We start from the raw sequence: 24,055 nt of genomic DNA, 5'->3' as shown, positions 1-24,055 counted from the left end.
GTTGTGATGCAGTGCATACCTGGAGGACCATGCCAGCGGTGTGCAGGTTGATTTTAGGGCCAGGAATAAGGTTTAGCAGCTAGATGAACAGCAAATACGGAACTAGCCATGAATGTACAAAAATCGTATTGATAACTTTGATCCCATAAGATTAAAAAGGATTTAAGAGGAAAATCTAAGTGAATATATAAAGTCTAAAGATCAAAAAGCAAACAAAGTACTATATCCGCACTACTTCTTATAGAAGTGTGCAGAAATGCAAATCACTAACTATAACTAGAGGAAATACGTTTTTGCCCTTTTGAAATCTTTAAATCATATGTGATTTATGTACTTAAACAAATCAGTAAACGGTAACCCTTTGATTAGAAAATGAAGGGTATATTACAAAGTAAAATTGAATTAAAGAAGAAATAATGTTGTTCTGACCAGGAAAGTTCTGTTTCACTGTGCTGGATTTAGCCAATAAATGGGAAGGCTGTTCTGGAGGGTGGGGTGGCAGGGGAGGGCTGTGTTAGCAATAAGACAGAGAATTGAATGGGCACTTTCTCCAGAACCAGGCCTGCTAGCTAGGGGCTGTAGGCATGAGACTTTTATAGGAACTCTGATGAAGCCTTATCAGCAAGGCAGGCACCGAGACAGCTGTAATTTTAGGGTGGTCTGTTTTTCTGATACATTGAATGCACTGGGCTCTGTAAATAGAAATAAAAGGTTTTCATTAGAAAGCCATGACTCATCTTCTATCTTAGTTTTCTGCCCTGGGAATAGCTAATTCCGCAGCTAATTGTTAGGATAATAGGGACAGCGTGTATGTCTGAATGAAGGCCTTCACTTTATGTGATATGTCTTAATAAAAATTAAAATCAAGTTATGGGGATATAGAAACTGTGCCTCCCCTGCTCCCCCCCCCCACATACCCCACTAGAAGAAAGAAAATGGTCATGTTTTCTCAGCATGGAAGAAGACAGAGAAAAGCTGCTTTTTACCCCTTGTTTCTATGGTCTTGAAAAGTGATCTATGATAGCTGTACTCATGGCTTGAATGGGTGAGTTTATTAAGTCTGTAGCAAACAAAAGTACAAGGACAAATAGCTAGACGGAAGAGGCCAGTAGAGAGCAAAGCATCATCAAACCAGTTTGCAACATCCAGCAGAGACCATCATCAAGTCATGTTGACAACGTCCTGCGGAGGGGTTGGGGTAAAAGAATGCCTCACTGTATAGCTCAGATGGCCTGAATCGGTCATCCTGCTGTCTCAGCCGAGATTACAGGTGTCTGCTCCCGTACCATTCAAGAAACCTGAAGGGCAGAGATTAAGGAAACGTGGAGAATAGCATAAATGATCAGAGCTTCAGCGGTTCAACAGCAGAAACACGGGGACATATCCTGGAAGCACCGTAACCAAACCAGCGGTCATGGCAGTTTCCCCAGAATCGGCTGGGCCATTTTATGTCTCCTGCACGCAGCATGGTGGGCAGTGTGTGGACTGAAGTCACGACCCAGGGCCATTCATAAAGCGAGAGAAAGAACAAAGCTGGATACTTCTTCAGGATGATTCTGCTCATAATTAACTCCAGAAATACCTGCCCGAATGGCACTAAAGATGGTATTTTTGTGTGCATAATAAAACAGATCTCCTTTTTGATGGATTGGAGCCATGTTCTTTTATCTTCTGTAGCCACGTTGTGGTACAGAGTACAGCAACAAGAAGGGTCTGAGCACACAGACACTATCTTCAGTAAGGGCATGGTTGTCATTAATGAGATTTCACAAGGGAGCGTGATTATCACGGACTGGGGTTTGCCGTGGGATCATAAACATTCAGGATACATCTCGATCGATGTATCAGGAAGACCTGGGTTGGTGATGGACCTGACTTCCTCGTTATGTGAACGTCTCCCCTTGTTGCCATCTAGGGTGTGCACTTAGTTAGCATTGTTTGCAGGTTCTGTTCAAAGTGATGCTATTAGAAACCAACATGGGAGGAGGTGAGAGCGCCAGAGGTCTGGGCGCTAAGAGAAAAGGCCGTAGCCTCTTTGTTACCAGTGGTTTTCTGAGGAGCACCCACTGTCTGTCATAATGTATGAAAAGTTCCTGGCAGAATCTTTGGACAGATTTTTCCCTTTCTTTTCTCTAAATGCGCCTTTCAAACCAATAAAGGGAGAAGTGAATTTTCAAGATATTTATGAAAATGGGACTATCGTCTTTGACACAGACAGGACTTCACCTTCGAAATGCAGCATGATTTATATTTTCCCTGTGACTGTCATCAACTGGCAGCCATTGTTATTCATAAGCGTTGGGAGCAGCGGCTGTGAGATCTGAAATGAGTATCTGATCTCAGCCATTTATATTGAAATAATCACATTAGAAGGCTTATCGTTTCATTCCCTTCCCCTCTCCACTGTCGTAGCTGGCACCAGGAATCCTTCACTCTGCTTTTCATGTCTCATGGCTTTGAAAGCAGGGTATTAAGGAAGAGTTATTAAGAACTGTCCTGGACTTATTACTCAGAGGCAGCCAGACTTCACATCTGAATATCGGTTGATATTTTTGTGCTGCGGAAAAAAAAAAAATCTCTAAGTAAGAAATGCCAGGGGATACAAAATCAGCTCCCTTGATTTCTTCCAACACCTCTTTCAAGGACCTAGATTACGTATTTAAGACTGAGGGTCATGTTAGGAGACAGGCACGGTGACGTGTGCCTAGTGCGCCAAGTTCTTGGAAGACTGACATGGGGAGAACTCACTTGAACCCAGAAATTCAGCTTGGACAATACAATGAGACCCAATCTCCAAAGAGAACTTGGTGGCAGGTGCTAGATGACAGAAGGTCCTCCCCCCCCACATCTGTCTTTACTCTCTGTCATGCTATAAGATTTGATTGACTTCAGTCTCTGAACTATGTAGCTTGGGCCTCTACTATTAGGAAATGAATGTCAAAAATAGTCTGTTTGATTAAATTCTTCATTAGCGCTGTAGACTGACCTAGCAGGAATGCCCTAGCAATAACCTAAGAGCATGTAAAAAGATGCTACTTTCTTTAACAGTCACATTTGTATGTTTAAAACCACATTTGATGGTATAGATTATCCTATTTCTATACATTGAAAAGTCATCAGCAGTAGTTGGCTTCACATGGTCAGAAAGTGGTAAGACCCCTTGGACAGGACATTTGACGTAGCACGCACACGCAAAGCGAAACATGTACATCAACCTAAAGATACCAACTGCTGTCTGTCCGCCTCAGTTTCTGGATGCTGGAGCTTGTGTTTCCCAGGGGCAGGCCAGCTCATGTGATTGGATTGTGCTGATGTGTTGAGCCCCATGGGCACTGCCCCAATAAATATTCCATACATATTATATCTTTTCTCCCCGTATTGTGACTCTCCTCTCTTCTGTGTGAATCTACAGAAGCATGCCCTGAAGTCTTGTGTCTTGGTCATTTAATATAGTTTCTTTAGCTGTTGTAGGACAAGTTAACTTGCATTTTCCAGCAAGGCCAGCATGTAACAGAGGTTTTTCTCTTACAGGTTGTGGAACTGGAAAGTACCTTAAAGTGAATAGCCAAGTCCATACCCTGGGCTGTGACTACTGCGGGCCTCTGGTAGAGATTGCCCGGAACAGAGGGGGTGAAGTCATGATATGTGACAACCTTAATCTCCCCTTTAGGGACCAGGGCTTCGATGCCATCATCTCCATAGGAGGTAAGGCAGCCAGGCCACCATCACACTTTGTCATGAAAAACCACGGTCAGGCCAATCACATGACTCAATGTCCATTCTTTGTAGAGGTCTATGCAATGCATTTATCTAATTTTAAAATATCTTCAACTGCATGACTTATTTGCTTCACATACATATATATATTTATATGTATATATATATACATATATATATAGTTTTAATTTTAAACCTTCAGGCTATTATTGCATTGTTTTTGATGATTTGTTCCCATTTCTCTTATTATGTGCGTGAAAAATGTTAGGGCTCTTATTCATTGATAATATGCTTTGCTAGATTGAGACCAAGCCAGATTCTCCTGGCATAAAGTTAGATTTTTCAGATGTCATGTTACTGAGACAAACAAACAAAAACAGGTCACGATAGTGCCCTCTGTTAACAGAAAATTCTAGAGCAAATGTATTGAACAACCCCTGGACAGGTGTGTCATTCACTGGTACTCAAGTTCCTGAAAAAGGCAGGTACCAGACTGTGTTGTTTTATTCCATTTTTGTGTTCCCAATTCTGGATGTTGTTAATGAGTCTATCTTCTTAGTAAACTCAATGCCAGAGCAAACAAAACAGCAGTAATAAGAAAAATCTATGTCTAAGACATGCACACACATATATGAGTTCACTTTACCCAGTACTCTTGCCGTCCAATGTGTTGGTTGTACTTAAATGTGGTGGGAGGGTCCCGTAGCCAGGTATGGTGCCATACACCTTTATTCTCAGCATTTGGGAGACAGAAGCAGGTGGATCTCTGGGAGTTTGAGGCCAGCCTGCTGTAATTAGTGAGTTCTAGGACATCCAAGGCTACATAATAAGACCTTGTCTCAATAAACAAACAAACAAATAACAAAAATAAAGGAATCTTCTGCTAAGTTCTTTACAGCTCTCAAATCTGATACAGAGCAAATGAGTTGATTCAACACATTTCTTTAGTTAGTGTTTTGGCGAAACAAACTTTACCAAAGCTAAGTGATCTCATAGAAGCTGACTACCATTCATGATTTAAAAAATATATAGAATAATATTATTTATACTTTGTTGAACTAGAGGTGAGGTTACCAGGTCTCCTCAGATGGGAACTGTATGTTTGTATAATGAGAAGATTCAGGCCTGGATGTCTGTAACCCTGGAAATGGTCAGGAACAGTAAAAGGTGGCTGCCATGGGAACCTCTCCTGTGCTGTCTCACTTCCTACTCTTAAAACTATTAGGTGCATTTTTCCATAAGCATTAGTCTATACAGGCTGCTATAACAAAATATAATGGACTCTTGTATTTTAAAACAATAGACTTTTATTTCTTACGTCAAATAACCTTAGGAGGGCTTACAGATGAGGGCTGCCTTCATTTTTTTTTTTCTGATTCCCTGTATGGCAGAGGTAGAGGGTGAGTATCAAACTTGCTGACCTCTTATGATGGTGCTAATCCAAGCAACCATGTACGACAGCCTCTGAAGGTCTCACTTCTTGCAGACATAGTCTCGCTTGAAGTGATACAGACATAACAAAGGATTCTTTTTGACCTAGGCAATACGATGCTGTTCTCAGAACCTTTAGTGGGGAAAGGTTTTTATTTGGTCACCTTCCTAAAGAACTTGAAATTAAAGAGTTTGGGAAAAGACGAGACTTGGCCCTCTTGCGGCTCATGCTTATTTTTCACATGCTTCTGTCGGGGAGAGGAGGGCGGCATGGATAGCTTTTTCGTGTTTGAGAAACGGTCCGTATTTCTTCTTGAACTCTTCTTTGTTCTCAGCTCAAAGGCTATGCCTTTCCCTGACTGAAAATGGAGTGTGCTACTTACTCTCATTTGTGGCCTTTTCAAAGCTTACCTTAGAACTTGCCGTGGCACTCCTGATCATAGGAAAGCTGATGGTGGAAATGGGTTAGCTACCACAAGTCTCACAACCTCTGAACCAGAGGGATGTGCACACTGTTTTCCTGAGGTGAACCCCAGATCAGGACCCTAGTACAGACCAAAGCAGCACAGTCAGGATCCTGACAGGATCGGGGGGATAAATTTCTTAGAGACACATTGGCGGCCCAATGGCAGCTTTCTACGGGAAAGCCCACTCCGCACGGGTGGCACCTCATGGAAAACATCACAACTTACGGGGAACTCCACTGAAGACCTCCTCTCCCCCAGCAATGGCTGACTCTTACCTCAGCCAGGGGCTCAGAGGTCTTGTGAGCTTCTAGTCAGTGCCTCACAGAGCATCTCCCCCCATCCCAGGAAAAGTTTTCAATTCAGAGGAAATATCTGCATATGAATGAGCTCGGCAGGGTTTTGTTTAATACCTTTGTCTCTCTCAGTTCTCTTTAAGAAGGAGTCCCAAGGCCCTCACCTGTGCTGACCCACTGGTTTGGGGAATGACTATCCTCTGAAAACATGAGCCAACTAAATTTCTGTTGTTTATAATTTACCTCGTCTTTGGCATTCGTTATGGTAGCAGGAAATACACTATCACATCCTGTTACTATCTTTTCATTGAAAGTGCTCCCTTGAGAGCGGGCGGTGATGGTAAGTGCCTTTAATCCCAGCACTTGGGAGGCAGAGGCAGGCGGATCTCTGTGAGTTCAAGGCCAGCCTGGTTTACAAGACCTAGTTCCACAACAAGCTCCAAAACCACAGAGAAACCCTGTCTTGAAAAACCAAATAGGAGGGAGGGAGGGAGGGAGGGAGGGAGGGAGGGAGGGAGGAAGGAAGGAAGGAAGGAAGGAAGGAAGGAAGGAAGGAAAAAGGAAAGAAAAGGAAAGGAAAGGAAAGGAAAGGAAAAAGGAAAGAAAAGGAAAGAAAAAAGGAAAGGAAAGGCTCCCTTGATAGACACCAAACATGCTTTTAGGAACTCTAGCTATGAGGTAAGGGGATAAGTTCATTTCTAGTCATATTTCACATTTAGAAATAACATTATGAAAAATTTCAAGACCCTTACATTCATATATATTTATTCCCTATTTTGAATTGCATATTTTGGCATTTCTTGCTTGTCTTGACACGAGGACATATCTTTTTTCCCACTTATTTTCTTGCTTTTGGAGTCTCTCAATAACAGAGAGACAACTGTCATACTTGACTGCACACCTGTCACGCTCCCCTGGCGGATACAAACCAGAAACACATTCCCTGCCTTTAGAGCAGCTTGGCAAACAGTCTAGAAGAATCTAGCAAGACAAACTGGTGTAAATCAACTGCCCACTTTACACCGGTGCCTCTGAAGTAGAGCAGGATCACTCCCAGCCCCCTCCCTCTGAGGGACATGGAGCAATGTCTGGTGATGAGTGGACAGACAGGTGGATGTATGCTGTTGTCACCTCGCAGGTAGGCTCCCCCACAGCAGGAGGGCTCTAGCTCGGAATGCCAATGACACTTCTGCTAAGCCTGTAAGTTCTGAGTGCTTAGTAAGACCTAAGCGCTTGCAAAGTTAAAAAGCAGTAAGTAAGTCATAAAATAGAAGCTGTGACAGGGTGTTAAAGGAAATCTGCTGTCATCATTTGGCTCTGTGATCCAAAAGTTGGATTCAACGTTTTTTTTTTTTTTTTTGAGCCTCTCTGACAGAAAAATTGCTCTAAGTACTTATATGGTGTGTATATATGGAGTGTGTATATGGCATGCATATATTGGGTACATATACAGGGTGTATATATGGGGTGTGTATATAGAGTGCATATATATGGGGTGCATATATGGGTGTGTATATGAAATGCATGTATGGGTGTATATATGGAGTACATGTATAGAATACTGTTTTTGCATTTAGGTTGTGATTACAATTCACAAAAGTATTCTTTGAATTTTTCAAATTTCAGCCTAGCTTCTCAGCAGGGACATTCTAGGCAGATCTCACCATAGTAACACTCACAGTGCTTCCTAACAGAACATGTATGTGTGTGTATATATAGCTTGTTTGACATGTGTGAGGAAATCCTCCTTAAACCTCTTTTTTCCTCCAAAACATTTGGCTTGGGGCTGGAGAGATGGTTCAGCGGTTAAAAGCACTGCTACTCTTGCAGGAAACCAAGGTTCCCTTCCCAGAAACCAGTTTGAGCAGGTCACAACTGCCTACTCCAGTCTCAGGGGATCCAACACCCGCCTATAGGCATCTGCGTACACCCGGTATTGGCTCGCACAGATACAGATGCACAAATGAAAAATTTTTTTAAAAAAAACACTTGTTTTAAAAGCTGTTACCCATACTCAGTTAAATATAAGTTTAAAATAATCAGAGTCATTTTTCTGTATAAGATTATAACTAAAAATGAACTGTTCTGTATTTATCAATAAATGAATGAAGACTTTGTTCTTCCCTCTAAAGCTGGGTAGAATCCTGGAACGTTAGTCTATTACAAAGAGATATGCATTGAGTGAAACAGTCCTGTTTCCCCTGTCCCCTATTTGGGCTTTATATGATCCCTGCAGTGAGATGCCACGATCCCCAGAAACTGTGTCCTGTAATCTGTCTGTTACTCCAGTTCCAAGGGATCCAATGCGCCCTCCTGACCACGGCACAAATGTACATACACATAGGCAAAACACCCAAGCACCCACGCAAAAAAAAAAAAAAAAAAAAAAAATTAAAAAATAGAAAAAATACAAATGTTGCGTGATCTCCCTCTGAAAGCTATTTATTTCCCTTCCAGACTTTCTCTTTCCATACTCAATGCATCCCTGTGGCAGGTAAACCCCAGAAACCACTAGTTTAAAATTGCCGCTAAGAGCTCAATGGTGTGATCACAAGGACAGTTTTAGCTGCTCTCCGCCCACAGCAGAGAGGGAGTCTCCCAGCTATGCTTGGAACCAATCTCCTTCCTGATCTATGTAACGGGTCCTGTTTCAAAGACTAAGGATGTTTCCTCTTGACACAGTGCTATAGTTAAACCCCCCCCCCCCCCCAGGATCTAATAGACTAGCACTTCTATTTATTTCCTGGTGAAAATATACGTAAAAAAAAAAAACCAGGGGTGCAGCTCAGTGGTAGGGTGTTCCTCTCTCATGCTGTCTCCTGGGTTCACCGAGCACAGCATAATAATTATTACTGCTATGACTATGCACCCACAATGACACACATCCATGTAAGTGAAAGGTGGATTCTATTTAGAAAGTGCTTGAATCGTCCTTCAACTTTGCAGGACTTAAAAGTAAAAGAGTAACTTGTAAATAGGTTTTTTAGGCATCCACAATTATTGTTTTATCTGTAAGAAATGCTAAGTAAGCATTTGAAGTTGTAATGCTTCTCTTTGCATTATCTAACTGAAAAAGTAATATTTAATCCTTTGCTCTACCATATTTGTTTCAGGAATATTTCTAATACCAGTGGCTTATTGCTGCTCATCCTTTGTTTCTATGGAAATAGCAATTGTTCAGTAAAACAGCAAATGATCTCATAGACTCCACCAGAGAACACTGCCTCACTTAATGCCCCTTTCATGTTTCAGTAATTCACATTGATTATCCTTGTTCATCCAGTTATCAAATTCCACAGGTTTTGGAGCTGAAAAAGGCTATCTTTAGGTTTCTTATTAGAACTGAGGAGAGTATTCAATTCTATAAAATTTACCCAAGCCAAAAACTGTGCCTCTCTGAAAGCCAGACCATCCTAGTGAGGGTTTCTGTTGCTTCGACAAAACATCGTGACCAAAGAGCAAGTTGGGGAGGAAAGGGTTTATTCGGCTTACACTCAGCACCTCTCTTCATCACTGAAGGAAGTCAGGGCAGGAACTCAAAGCAGAGTAGAATCCCAGAAGCAGAGGCTATGGAGGGGGCTGCTTACTGACTTGCTTGCCCTGGCTTGCTCAGGCCACCTTCTGGAACCCAGGACCAGCAATCCACCCATCATAGACTGGGCTTTCCCACTTTGATCACTAAATGAGAAAATGCCTTACAGCTGGATCTCATGAAGGCATTTCCTTGGCTGAAGTGCCTTCCTCTGATGATTCTAGATTGTGTCAAGTTGACCCACAAAACCAGCCAGTACACAAACCCATGTTGTTTCTCCAATTTATCGAGATAAGGCTCACTCTAGGTCAGAATTCCATCACTGTTCTATGAAAACACACCTGTATGTATGTGCTTACACATATGATGTGTGTGTGCACAGTGAGATCTAAGTTTTGTTTTGTTCCGTTTTTCTTTTTCAGTCATTCATCATTTTTCTACAAAACAAAGAAGAATTAGAGCAATAAAGGAAATGGCCAGGGTCTTAGCTCCTGGAGGCCAACTGATGATTTACGTTTGGGCAATGGAACAGAAGAACCGACACTTCGAGAAGCAGGATGTGCTTGTTCCGTGGAACAGTGCACTCTGTTCCCGGCTACTCTCAGAATCCCGTCAGTCCTGGGGGCATCCGTGTGGGCATCCCATGAGCCAAGGCTACGAGGGTCCTGGCTCTGCGTGTGGCTGTGCAGTATGTTTGAAGGGCAGGTGCGATTCCAAGAGGTCCCATAGCATGGACTATGGGCCTGCGGTGGCCAGAACTTGCTGTGAAGATCTTCCGAAGGATGGTGAGGAAGAGAATGGATTGTATAACAATTTTGGAAAATCTCTCCGCTCCTGGTTTTTCTCCAGGTCTTTGGATGAATCAACCCTGAAGAAGCAAATTGAAAGAACAGGACCTGTGAAAATCACAGAGGGTTGGGCCAATAGCACTGTGTCCCGTCAGCCTTCCAGACAGCCAAGTTTAGACTTCCATCCCCAGGACCCATTGTCAACCAAAGAACCAAACTTAGATGAGGTGTTTGTAGACACATGTTCTCAAAGACACTTGCGCTGGTTGGGACAAACAGGCACTTCGGAGACCTACAGTGGAGGAAGGAGGAAAGAGGGTGGCGATTTTCTGAACATCACTGACACCAGAGACAGTCAGACTGCAGGTAACATCAGTGATCCTTCTGCCAGAAAATTATTAAGGAGAGTTTCTGCATTTGACTCAACAGATTCCCAATCAGAAGACCCAAGTTACACAGAGGAGCAGAAGGCGGCTCCGGATTCCAGAGCCTTCATGCGCTACTACCATGTGTTCCGGGAAGGCGAGCTCTCCGGACTTCTGCAAGAGAGTGTGTCTGAGCTGCAGGTTCTGAGTGCTGGCAATGACCATGGCAACTGGTGTATCATCGCGGAGAAAAGGGGGAGCTAGGGTTGATTGCATCACACAGGGCAGGGGCTTCAGAGGTTGACCGTCATCTGTCCACTGGGGCTGATGTGGGCACCCAAATCAGCATCTTGTCTCATTGTTTTCAAATCCAGGTACGAGATGGTCTTTCGGCACTTTGACCTGATCCTCTGAATCGTTGAGTAAGCACAGAACCTGGAGCTTACTGCATCCACCACAGGATATGCCTGCTCAGACGTCAATAAAAGGATTGGAGGAAGCAATAGAAAATGCACTTCAGTACAGGCTTGATTGTATTTCTCCCGGAGATGAATATATTATAATACACGTATGTCAGATGTCAGTATTACCTTTCGGTTTTTAAATAGTCTGCTGTTAAATATACCTTTTAGAAGCAGTATTTTTATATAGATAAATTATATTGGTTCTCAGGTGGTTCCTTAGATCTGTGTAGACAGTAGCAAGGACCCCTGCTCAGCTGCTGGGTATGTATTCATTGAGGCTTGCTGCAGGGGTACCTTGTTTCTAGGCTTTGCTTCTATCTGCTGCAAGCTCTCAAGAGAAGCTGGTGTGGTGCAGAGAAACAGAAGTACTGCCCAGGCTCTCCAAATCACGTGTACGCATCCTTCAGGATGATCACTGAAAACAATACTGTCTTGGCTGTTGCTCCAAAGGCCTTTAAAGGCACTGTTGGCAGAGGGTGTGGCTTAGTGTTAGTGTAGGCAGCTAGCATGCCCAACAATCAGCATGCATGCAGAAGGAAAAGAAAAACACTACTAGCATGCAGAGCATTACAGGGGTGGGAGACAGCTAAATTCTTTTGGCGGCATTTCCCCAAAGGTATTAAATACCCCAAGGTATTAAAAACATAAACACCCTACTTAGCTAGTGCCAAAAAAGTCAAAGAGTTTTTGACTAGGAAATGCTTGTCTGAGATATCTGAGAGTCTAATTAGACTAGCTTTTCTGGGAAGAACTCTGAAAAGCATTGTGTATTTAGCTTTGGTGTACACATGACTGGAATTTGCTATTGCAACCGGGCATTTATACTCTTGAAGGTGACCACATTAGATTTATTGTATCAATGACCTAGACAGAATCAAACTTAGAGGCTGAATTTCTGGCACTCTATAGAGCAATGATTAAGACCAGGCATTGTAAAATTGTTGTTTCTATTTGGATTTAGCCAAGGGTTTGTTTAGTTCTGTGTCATGAATCCCAGGGAACAATTTCTATGACATAACTAGAGACTGGACTTGGGAGAAACAAAAATAAGTTGGCCAAGGAATGTGGTTCCAGATCATCCTTTAATAGGCAGAAAATCAAATAGTCATTGTACTTTCTGGACCAATATAACGATGGAGATTGAATTAAAATTCAATCTTCATTTTATTATTTTTCCACTCCAAAATTAACAGAAATTATAATAGATCACATTCATTTGGTCTTTACCCTCTTCAGTGATTTTTGCCAGAACTTAACAGAATGAAGCTACTTTTGAGGAAAATTCAATGATGATTTTAGAACGGTTTTGGGAAATCACCAAGGCTCTTCGCTAGAAAGACAGCTCACCTCACCCCCATTGAGGAAGTTGTCCATGCGATTTGCACTTCTCAATGCACGTTTTGTACAGGAAGCCATGACGATAGCCATGGGGTGAAGAGGAAATTAAAATTTAAGGGAGTGGGCCTTTCACTTTTCAAATTACAGCATTAAACTGCAAGTACAGGTGGCCTCGTGGGAGAAGCGGTGACCCCTCCATTGTGGTTTCCTGCCTCTGAGATCTGTTGTTACTTCTTTTGTTTGGCTTTGCTGCTAGACCTCTGAGCTTGTCATCACCCCTCCCTGGCTGTAACTTGCTACTGTAAAGGTCATTATATGGAGCCCAGTTCATTAGGCTGTGACAGGATGACTTGCCAGCTGATGTGGCTAAGCAAGCTCATAAATTAAACATACGCTCCCCTTTGTAATAAAAAGCCTTCAGAATAGTTATTGGGAGAGAGAGAGATTTTTTTCATACAGCACTGACAGAGCCGTGAACACTAGTAATAGCAACCATGCGCTCATTGTAGAGCACAAGACGTCTATGAATCCAGATGTTACAGTGTATATTAGGCAAAACGAGTGGCCAGGTAACCATTCTTCGGGGAAGTCCTGTCAGAAGCACTCTTTCATTCAATGTTTGCCTTTTGGTGATTAAAAGCCATTGAAAACTAATGTAAATATCTTCATCATGCTAAAGCCCGCTCATCTTTATGGCTGTCCTCAGAGAGAAACTCAAGCCCTAAATGAACATCAATGGAGGCAGTGTGAGTCCATCAGCCTTTGCCAGCTTGTGTGTAGATCTGCCTGATGCGATCTGAAAACCTCCACTGCTCATAGACAAAATGATGGTTTTTTACTAGTTTCTTCCTGTCATCACCGCATGTCTGTCTGACGTGGAAGGGCAAGGTCAGGGAAGTTGTTAGAGAATCCTTAGAGGAAGGGAAGTTGTTAGAGAATCCTTAGAGGAAGGACCAGCGGTGCCTCACTGGTTAGTGTGGACAACTTTGTGTAAACAAACAATACTTGGATATAAACAAAAGATGCAATCCACGTGATATTTTCCTGGCTGCCAAATGATTGGTTAGCTTCTCTGGGTTATTAGGCTTCAGAGGGTTTTTGTTGTTGTTGTTGTTGTTGTGTTGCTTTGTTTTGTTTACTTATTGGCAGAGTGATGCGATTTGACCACTGTGCTTCGGTGAGTACAGAGTAGCCGCACACAACACTGACTGTCCTACAGATTTGATCCTCCCCTCTTGCCTTCCAGCCCCATACAGTCCCATCACTCCTTCCCATTCCTAGTTTCCCCTTCTCCTCTGTCCCGATTCTAGATACCAAAGACAACTCTTTGTTTAACTGACCTTCTTCTGAGTCGGTAAAAATCGAAGGTGATCCAGACAGGAAATTATCCGAATGTAAATCAGGCATGTGAATGTACTTATGTGCTATTCGCCACCGAACAAATGAACATGGGTGGGTCTTTCAAATATGTGAGCTGCAAGGAGGACAGAGAATGAAACTCTGGTTGTTCTTGGCAGGGGAGAAATGCCTTAAAAATGAAGGGTGAGAGGCTGGAGGGGTGGCTTGGTGACTTGGAGTGCTTACTGTTCGGGCAGAAGACCTGAGATTGTTTCCTGGTACCCATTGGGCAGCTCATAAATGCCTCTCTTCAGAACTCCAAGGGCACCCACACTCACGTGTGCCCAGACCTATACACATGCAGACAAATACACACAAACACAGAAAGACAGACAGACAGACAGAATTAAAGCATAAAAATGAATCTCTTTTTTAAAAAACGGGGCTACGAACACCCAATTTGGGAGAGAAAAAAAAACATGGAGTGGCTGTTGGCTCTACAGCTAGACAATGAAGAACAAATTAAGCCAAGCATCCCTTTCCCTGGACATAAAAAAAAGGGAAACAATAATAGCAGCTAATTGTAGTAGCCAGTGTTTAATATTGTTTGCAGTCCTCTCCACAGCTCTCTCAGATAATTATACTTATGATACCATTTTATAGATAAAATCTAAGGCAGAAAAAGCAATTGTGCTAAATCATCAGAGTCTATACACAGGCAGTAAGTATCACACATCTGGTTTAAGGCAGAGCTAAGTTTCAATCCCGGATGTTCTGGCTGCAGCCTGGGTTTCTAACCAATGTTCTCTGCATGCCCAGCCGATGGATCCCAGGCTCTGTACTAAGCAGGGAGCAGTGTTCAAGGTTAACTACGATTGCCCCTGTACAAAGGCATCAAGCAGGTTAAGAAAAGATTATGTGTCTCTCTCCCTTTTAACTTTTTAGATGTATTTATTTGTGTTTGTGTGTCTATGTAATCCTGTACATGTGTGTGGATATGATGAAGCCAGAAGACAACTCGCCAAGAGTTGGTTCCTTCCTCCAAGATCTTCCTGGTTGGTGGCAAGTATCCATACTCCCTGAGCCCTCTTGCCAGCTCTGTGTTTTCCTTCTTTCGCTTCCAAATATATCTCAATTTTACTTAAAAAGAAGTCCTTGATCTCAGGGATGTTCCGATTGGTTCTCTACAACTCTCTAACCTTCTGAAAACGTCTATCTCTTTTCCTGTTTTATGAGCAAAGAGCGTGAGGACTCACCCAGGGATTTCATTTCCTCCCTTGTTGAGAGTCGCACAGTGCCCCGGATACAAATGGAAGACCGTGACACATCTGGAATCTTGAGTTGCACATAGTATTAGACTTAATGGCCTGAAACTCAAGTGTTCTCCTGGAACACTTTTTGCATTTGATGTATGCCCGTGATCATACTATATTTTTAGTTTAGTAAAACACAGTATTCAGACCCCTGTTCTGGGGTGGGGGTGGAGGAAAGGATCGCACATGCCTATTAATCTATCTTAATTAAGAATATCTGTCTTAAACACTAAGACTTCATTTGACTGAGGTCATCAAAGGCCATTGAACACCCTCTAACACAATTGCTCTGTAAGTGTGATTTCCGAAAAGCATGTGTCCTGTGGGATACGATATGAACTCATTTGGAAGGCATGCAGGCCCCTCATAAGCCAACCCATGCTATTTTTCAGACTCATTTCCTGAGATTGCACCTGTTTTCTGTTCTGTAATCTGCTATTTTAAACAATGGTTCCATTAAACTTACATAATGACAAGTAATTATCCCACCCCTTGAAGGAATCCAATATAGTCAGTCTTGAAATGCTGTAGCTATATGCTTTACTCAAAGACAGATGCACAAACAGACTCATTCCATCAATGGGTACAGGAAGGCTTGCCCATCTAGTAAAGGACAGCTTGTGGGAATGTAGGGGATCAGAGGCCCCACCTGGTTATTCAAGTCCTCTGGTCCGTCTTGACTCAGACACCAGAACTTGTTTTGATATTATGAACTCCATCCTCAGACCCTCAGTTAAGTACAGGACTGGGGTAAGACCTAAATATAGCTTTCATGATAGCCAGGTATGGTGGCACACACCTCGAATTCCAGGACTCTGGAGTCAGAAGTAGGCAGATCTCTGAGTTTGAGGCCAGCCTGGTGTATACAAGTTCCAGGACAGCCAGGGCTACACACACACACACACACACACACACACACACACACACAGAGAGAGAGAGAGAGAGAGAGACAGAGAGAGACAGAGAGAGACAGAGAGAGACAGAGAGACAGAGAGAGAGACCTTTTTGGTTGGGGTTGGGTGGCTCATCAACTAAGTATTGAAATCAACACAAAGAACATTCTGCAGGAGACAGACACAGAAACCAAAGAGAACAATCAAGCAGAAATTTCAGGCTATAAAAGGTATAATCTTTTTGCTTTGTTTTGTTGTTTTGTTTTAAACATGGCCTCGTGCATCTTAGGCTGGTCTCTCACTTGCTGTATATTTGAGGATAACCTTGACCATCTAATCCTCGTGGTTCATGTTGGGCAAAGGATCCAATGCAGGACCTGGTCATAGCACTCAACCCACTGAGCTGCTTCTCCAGTCCCAAGCTGTATAGTATGTTGTTCACCCTGAGATCTACAATGTACCCCAGTAGAAGGCGTGTTTCATGGCAGTGCTACCCCACAGACTGTCCCTTCTCTACGAAGGTTCTCCTTCAATTGATCATAAACATACAATGGATCACTTTATATCGTCAGTGGCTAATCTGACAATAAATGGCTCATTTACAAGGGCTGATATGCAATTGGGTGCCCAGCTGGCAAATATTTGCTCTGTCTTTCAACTATTGCTAGGAAAAATAAAGCTGATTCTAGTTTAACTATTAACCCAACCACATAAAAACAACTGATTTTCCCCCACACTGGTTCTGTATTTGTCTAAGGCTCCTACCTCCTCATGGAAGAAGCTGAATCATAGCAATTCCTCTGTAGCAAGTGTAATCAGACATCAAAGTCCCTAGACAAAGTAGACATGCACTTATGTTCACCCAGGAGGAACACTGTAAGGAAGACAAGCATCTTTCGTATGCACCAATCCTAAAACTTCTGCTTAGTTATTCTGTCAACGTACGGTAAAGATTCAAACTTTTCCTGTTTGTTTATTCAGAGCACTGGCAATATTTAAGACCCACATATAAGTAGAAGATCCAAGACACTCTGAATATGTATGTGAATATGTCCAAGGTTCTTCAGATGCTATTAAATATGTATGTAAGTATTTATGTATATACGCATATTTCTAGACCTCCAGTGTTGGCTGTCATTACTGACCAAGAAAAGGTTTCCTTGTGTACTTGTAGAAAACATTAATTCGGCAATTACCATGGAAATTCATTTCATTGAATTGACTTTTGCTGTTTCAGGGACATTTAAGGTGACTGCTAGATGTTTCTGTGCCTTCTCTGGTGTTGATATCTGTGTTTGTGTCAAAAGTGCAAAGCTCTTTCTATCCCAGAGGAAACAAGCAATAGTTTGAGAGCACAAATTGAGGTAAATATCTTTATAACTTAAAGATATTTTATTTACATTAAACAACAATGGCCAGAATCTTTTCGTAACAAATATTAAAAATAGTTTAGCCTACATGCTTGTAATATGTATTTGATTATTCACGTGTTTTTGTGCCCTTTAATAATAGTGCTAGAGAAACAGAATTGTGCTTTTCTTCCTTGTGTCGTGGCAGGGGCTGTTTAGTGCACTCATCCGATTCTCTTTATTCTTCAACAAACTGGAAAAGTTTGCACTTGAACTCTGTTCCTGTTGTCTGGAAGCCGGGTTAACAATCTAATAATGTAGTATCTTTAATGGGTTAATAAAAAGAATATTATCTACTTTTTAAAAGACATATTTAAGACTAATAAAGATGTAGTAGACCATCCCAAGGTGACACTGTGTCTTTTATTGCTTTATAAATAACACCATTCAAAATTTCCACTTCCTCCCCTCCTCCCACTTCCCTCCCACTCCTCCACTCCCCCTTCCCCCACCCCCTCCAGTTCTAAGAGAGGACAGGGTACCCTGCCCTGTGGGAAGTCCAAGGCCCTCCCTCCTCCATCCAGGCTTAGGAAGGTATGTATCCAAATAGACTAGGATCCCAGAAAGCCTGTACATGCAGTAGAGACAAATCCCAGTGCCATTATCATTGGCTTCTCAGTCTGCTTCAATTGTGAGCCACATTCAGAGGATCCAGTTTGATCCCATGCTCGTTCAATCCCAGTCCTGCTGGCTTTAGTGAGCTCCCATTAGATCAGTCATACCGTCTCAGTGGGTGAACCAACCCCTCATGGTCCTGACTTCCTTGCTCATCTTCTCCCTCCTTCTGCTCTTCAACTGGAGCTTGGGCGCTCAGTTCAGTGCTCCAATGTGGATCTCTGTCTCTATCTTCATCTGTTCTATGGTGATCTTCAAGATAGTCATCAGTCTGACTATGGGACAAGGCCAGTTCATGCACCCTCTCATCCACTGCCCAGGGTTCTAGCTGGGGACATCCCCGTGGACACCTGAGAATCCCTCTAGAGCCAAGAGCCAAGAATCCCTCTTGCCAACCCCAAAATGGCTCCCTTAATTAAGATATCTTCTTTCCTGCTCCCATATCTACCCTTCCTCCTTCTCAACCATCCCAATCCCCCAAGCTTTCCCCAACCCTCCCTTTCTCCCTTCTCTCTTCCCCTCTCCCCTTCCCCCCACCCTCATGCTCCCAAATTTTGCCTGGTGATCTTGTCTGCTTCCAATTTCCAGGAGGATCTATATATATATTTTTTGTGGGGGGGGGTCGCCTAATTACTTAGCTTTTCTAGAATTGCGAACTGTAGGCTCAATGTCCTTTGTTTATGGCTAGAATCCACTAATGGGTGAGTACATACCATATTCATATTTTTGGGTCTGGGTTATTGCTTGACCTTTGACGACCTCCACCTGCAGGTTATCTGGTGGTTATAATCACAGGGGAGTGGAGACCGGCATTTGTGTTTGGCACCACTGTGACCCCAATAGAGCTCCAAGGAGTTGCAATCCAGTAGCAGATAGATCCTTAGCATCCTGCTGCTTGACAGCCCCTCGTCTGGACTCTCAGAAGGGGCTAGCTTCAGATTGTTGCTTTGGCCCTCAGTGTCAACTGGCGAGAAAAAAAGAGAGGGGGAGTGGGACATAGGAACTCAGGGCTGGAGCCTTCAGACATGTGCTCACAGTCTGACAGAAGGCTTCCAGGTCAAAACCCCTGCAACATGAGGGCCGACTTGTTGGGGTTTCTGTCCTGCCCGGTACCCCACAGCCGGCATACCCCAAGGAAAAATCAATCACACAGAGATCTCTATAAGTTATAAAGCTGATTGGCCCATTAGGTCAGGCTTCTTGTTAACTCTTATAACTTATGTTACTCCATTATCCTTATCTCCATTAGCCACATGGCTCCGTACCTTTCTCAGCTGGGCAAATTACATGCTGCCTCTTTGGCGGTCTGAGCAGGAGTGGCGGAGGAGCTTCCTGCTCTCTAGCCTTCTTCTATTCTCATTGCCCCGCCTCTACTTCCTGTCTGGTTGACCCGCCTATACTTCCTGCCTGGCCAATCAGCGTTTTATTAAAATACATGATTGACAGAATACAGATAATTCTCCCACACCAAACCCTTGTCACTCTGCTCTTTATAGACTGTCCCTTCTTCCTCTGTGTGTTCATCTCCCATTTTTCAAGTATTAAATATCAATTTAGCTTCAAAACTATCTTTTACCGGGCACAGGGCAGGCTGTAGAGTTTTCTCGATCGTTAAAATTGGAAGCAAACTTTCAGCTTCCGTTTTCTTGCTAGATTTCCCGCATTCCACTCCTGGGAAATCGGGGTACTTGAGTCCTATCTGCCAGTCCCACTCAGTAGAGATGCCAGTCCTCAAAGGGTGGAGAAGAAGGTTAGAGAGCATCGCTAACACAGAGCCCTTAGGGACATAAACAGGCCCTCATAAGAAGAAGGAAGGCCCCCATGAGCAGAAGGAATCTGACCTGGGGTGGCTCCTTTTGTCGCAGTGAGTCTGATCTCTTTGGGAAATAGAGGAGAGTCTCTTTCTTACAGAATGGTTTAGCATGAGGTGAGTGAGACCACTGCCTGTAAGGGACACCGTGGGCCACGTGGGTTCTGTGCTGCATGTGTGACAGCGGTCCCCATACCAATGTACACAAGATGCTCATTGCCCCGGCCATATTCCCCAGATGCCCAGGACTTTCTCACCATAAGCAGTATAGTTGTATGGTGTGGGAGAATTGTCTGTATTCTGTCAATCATATTTTAATAAAATGCTGATTGGCCAGGCAGGCAGTATAGGCAGGAAAGCCAGACAGGAAGTAGAGGTGGAGCAAAGAGACTGGGAGTATTCTGGGAAGCAGGAAGCTCCCTCCGCAGTTCTGCCCAGACTACCAGAGAGGAAAGATGTAAGCTTCCCTGCTGGAAAAGGTACTGAGCCATGTGCTAACATAGATAAGGATAATGGGGTAACATAAGTTATAAGAGCTAATAAGTAGCCTGACCTAATGGGCCAATCAGCTTTATAACTTAAAGAGATCTCTGTGTGGTTGATTTTCTCTGGGACTTGCCAGCTGCGGGGTACTGTGCAGGACAGATACCCCAACAAGCCGGCCCTCGTACTACAGTTGCACCCAAAAATCTCCACAATAAGACGATCAACAAAAGCCGATTGGTAGATGTTGGGTCCAATTCCACACTGCCTTGTTTTATTAAAACAATGAATTAAAATGACTTGCACAGCCCCACAGGGGCAAAGTGCTGGCAGGGAATGGAGAATGAGCCTTCCTACCCCTTCATTAAGTCCTCAGCCTCAGAGGGAGGGGATCTAGGGAGAGGTAAGGTTCTTTCTCCCTGCTATGGTAGGGCTCAGACATGTAGCTGCTTCAGGGAAGGTACAGAAAGCCTAGAGTAGGCAGAATTCCATTCCCTATGGATTGAACATGGCAATTAAAACCCTACAATTCTTTACATTTTTGTTGAACAATTTGTAAACAGATTCTATGGTCAAAGGGCTTTTTAGGAACGGCTGAAGTCTTAATGAGAGTAAAATTTTGTTCTTGGTCTTGGCAAATTAAAATCAAGCAGGATATGGGTTTGGGAAGATGACTCAGAGGTTAAGAGCCCCGACTAAAATTCCAGAGGAGTGTAGTTATTGTCAGCACCCACATAGTGGCTCACAATCATCTATAACTCAGGCTCTAGGGAATTTAAGACTCTCTCCAGGTGTTTGTAGGCACCAGGCATGCACACGATACACAGACATACCTACAGGTAAAATGCCAACTTGCATAAATAAAAAGATAAATAAATAAGCCTTTGAAAATAAAAACCTAGTGGGATAAAAAGATGTGTTTGTTTCTCTTTTTCTGTTCTTTTCTCCTACTCCCTGCCTGGTCTGACTTGAACATGCTTCCAGTTCAGCCTTCATGAGCTCAGGTAAGCTGTGGGCAGTACCAACACTGATCACATGTCTCCCTTCCCTAACACTGGCCACATGCCTTCCTGTTCTCTGATCCCAGAGACAGGCTGACTTTTCCTTCCTTTTGAAACACATTGGTGTGGGAGGCCCTTCTGTCTATGTGTTGCTTTCATTGGATAATAAATAAAGAACTGCTTTGAGCCTATGGCAGGGAAGAACAGAACTAGGCTGAAAAGCTAGATGGAATGCTGGGAGAAAGAAGGGTGGAGCCAAGAGACACCATGGAGCCACTGCCAGAGTCAGATATGCTGAAACTTTAGCCAGTAAGCCACGGCCACGTGGCGATACCCAGATTAATGGAGATGGGTTAAACTGATATGTAAGAGTTAGCCAATAAGAAGCTAGAGCTAATGGGCCAAGCGGTGATTTAATCAATATGGTTTCTGTGTGATTATTTCGAGTCTAAGCTAGCCAGGCAGCCGGGAACTAACAAGCAGTCCACCCTCCATACTACAACACACCATATGCATTTTCTTCCCCTAGTCTTTTATCTTCCATGGCATGCCTATCACCTGGGTAGGGGGTTTGTCTGCCCCATTTGTGGGTACCAGGTAGTCACAGTACTAGGGGACCACTTGAGGGTGGTGAGGACAAGTTATCATAATGAAGGAAAAATGAGCCTTGGCGGGTGGGGGGGGGGAGATTGAGAAATGACTCAGCAGTTAAGAGCACTTGTTCTTACAGAGGACCCAGGTTCTCTTTCAAGCAACCATATAGTGGCTGACAACCACCTGTTAACTCCATTTTTAGTAGATCCCACACCCTGTCCAGGCACCAGGCACCCATGTGGTTCATCTACATACATACATGCAGACAAAACATTCATACAGTATATAATCTTTAAATGAAGTTAAGGAAGGGAGGAAAGAAGGAAGGAAGGAAGGAAGGAAGGAAGGAAGGAAGGAAGGAAGGAAGGAAGGAAGGAAGGAAAAGAAATGAATTCAAGACCAGTCCTTACAGACACAGTATCCGTAGACAGAAGGCAGGGGGTTGAACAATTCTTAAGAGGATCTGGGAAGTCTAAAGTCATTTGTTGATGGCGACAGTGGTGGTACCATTTGTTATGAAGGCTCTATAGATCAGAAATGTTTATGGTACAACCTATTTCTAAAGCCAATCTTGAGGGTAGGTGTCACTGATACCCTATGCTGAGGCTCACTAAGGCTAGGTGGCATCTGTGGACAGTGAACGCACTCAGTTGTGTTCTGGATTCTTACTACTACAGAAACTGTAAGAAGGTCGTTCTGTGAGGGACAGGGAAAGAAGCCCTGAGAAATGGGTGGCAGCTTGATTCTCACAATCAGGAACCCCAGGGTAACAGATCTTGCCCTGCTTGCTGTACACATTTATCTTCTGCATCGTCAGAGAGGTTTTGAAGAGGTCTGGACAGTGACTTCAGAAGCCCTTGGCTGGATAAGAGCACAACCAGGTGTCTAAAAGGATGAACGGGGCTGAGACTCCATGTGGGCAAGGGCAGACCACCTGAGGAGACACAGCAGGAGCTGGGACAGTAAATGTAAAGGCAGAAATAAGACTCGGAAGGATAAAAGAAAGTGGAACCTATGAAAAGAACCTATGAGAAAAAGAAAGAGTAAAAACGACTCTGGTGATTTTAAATCAGAACAGAGATCTTGTGAGATCAACCCTGCAGTAGTGACGGGGTGGAGGTGGGAAGTGTGGAGAGACACTGCCCTCTTCTGGAGAACTGAAAACTTGCTTTGAAGCGCTGGTTGATCGGAAGGTGAAACAACATTCACTAGTCAGTTCTTTCCAATACCAGGTAGCTAATTAGTGGGCTCCTAGGTAGGAATTCAAATAGATTCCATTGTTAAAAGAACAAGAGTAGGTATTGGATGGCTCAGCTGTTTAGAGCACTGACTACTCTTCCAGAGAACTTGGGTTCAATTCCCAGGACCCATCTGGCGGCTCACAAGTGTGTGTAACTACAGTTTCTGGGGACCTTACACAGGCAGACGCACAGGCAGATGAGCAATGCACGTAAAGATAAATAAGTAGTTTTTTTTAAAAAAAAAAAAAAAAGAACAAGAGTTTGTGGAGCCTGGTTGATGCATTTTCAACGTGGACCACTGCAGAGTCACGCCATTTGGTGACCGCACCCAACCTTGGAGTAGATAAGAGTAGTATTCGTGGTAGGGAAATAAAGCAAATGTTTCCGGAAAGCTACCGTGTACAAAGGAAACCAATGGCTGATCTCTAGTTGCGGATGTGATGTTGAACTACTTAAAATTATCAAGCATTGAAACGCGAGGATTTGAACAACTTGAAACTGTTCATGGTGAGAGAGAACAGCTGGATCGAATCCACCAGACAAACCACACCGGGAGGCGTCCAGGTATCTCCCGGCTGCACTCCAGCACCTGTTGAGGGTCTCCTCTCCCCAAATCTGCTCCTGCCGCTTACACATGGGGTGGGTCACTGGAAAAGTCTTGGCACCTGGGGAGGACCAAATAGGGGTTGGGTCATCTTGAGATGCTGGGGAGCATGGCTGGCCTCACTGCTGGTCGTAGGGAAGTTGGCCATCTGATTCAGAACTTGGTTCGGCCCCTCCCCTCTAACCCGCTCACACTGGGCTCCTCCCAGTTTCTCTGCTGCAGATCTTCATTATAGCTCAAATGTTTTAGGCCTCAGGACATTTGCGCTCTCTATTCTCTCTCCTGAGGATGTTTTTCTCTGGAATATAAGTAACGTTCTCCTCACCTTCTTCCAGCTTGGGCCCAGAAGGATTTGTTCT

The 24,055-nt window shown here is 43.5% G+C and overlaps 1 protein-coding gene across 3 annotated transcripts in view; it reads left to right on the top strand.

Moving 5' to 3' along the window:
• Trmt9b (tRNA methyltransferase 9B (putative)) overlaps positions 1-11,103 on the top strand; it is a 52,022-nt gene extending 40,919 nt beyond the window's left edge. For all 3 annotated transcript variants that reach the window (XM_048456594.3, XM_087900712.1, XM_087900713.1), the window contains 2 exons: positions 3,532-3,705; positions 9,863-11,103. In XM_048456594.3, the coding sequence (XP_048312551.1) occupies positions 3,532-3,705; positions 9,863-10,857 (1,169 nt within the window). In that variant the 3' untranslated portion in view covers positions 10,858-11,103. The remainder of the gene's footprint in view (positions 1-3,531; positions 3,706-9,862) is intronic.
• The last annotated feature ends 12,952 nt before the right edge of the window (positions 11,104-24,055 follow it).

The sequence above is a fragment of the Myodes glareolus genome, chromosome 23, assembly GCF_982192425.1.
Source record: "Myodes glareolus chromosome 23, mMyoGla1.1, whole genome shotgun sequence".
Lineage (NCBI taxonomy): Eukaryota > Metazoa > Chordata > Mammalia > Rodentia > Cricetidae > Myodes > Myodes glareolus.
The sequence above is the reverse complement of the archived record's forward strand: the minus strand, read 5'-3'. Positions and strand labels throughout refer to the sequence as shown.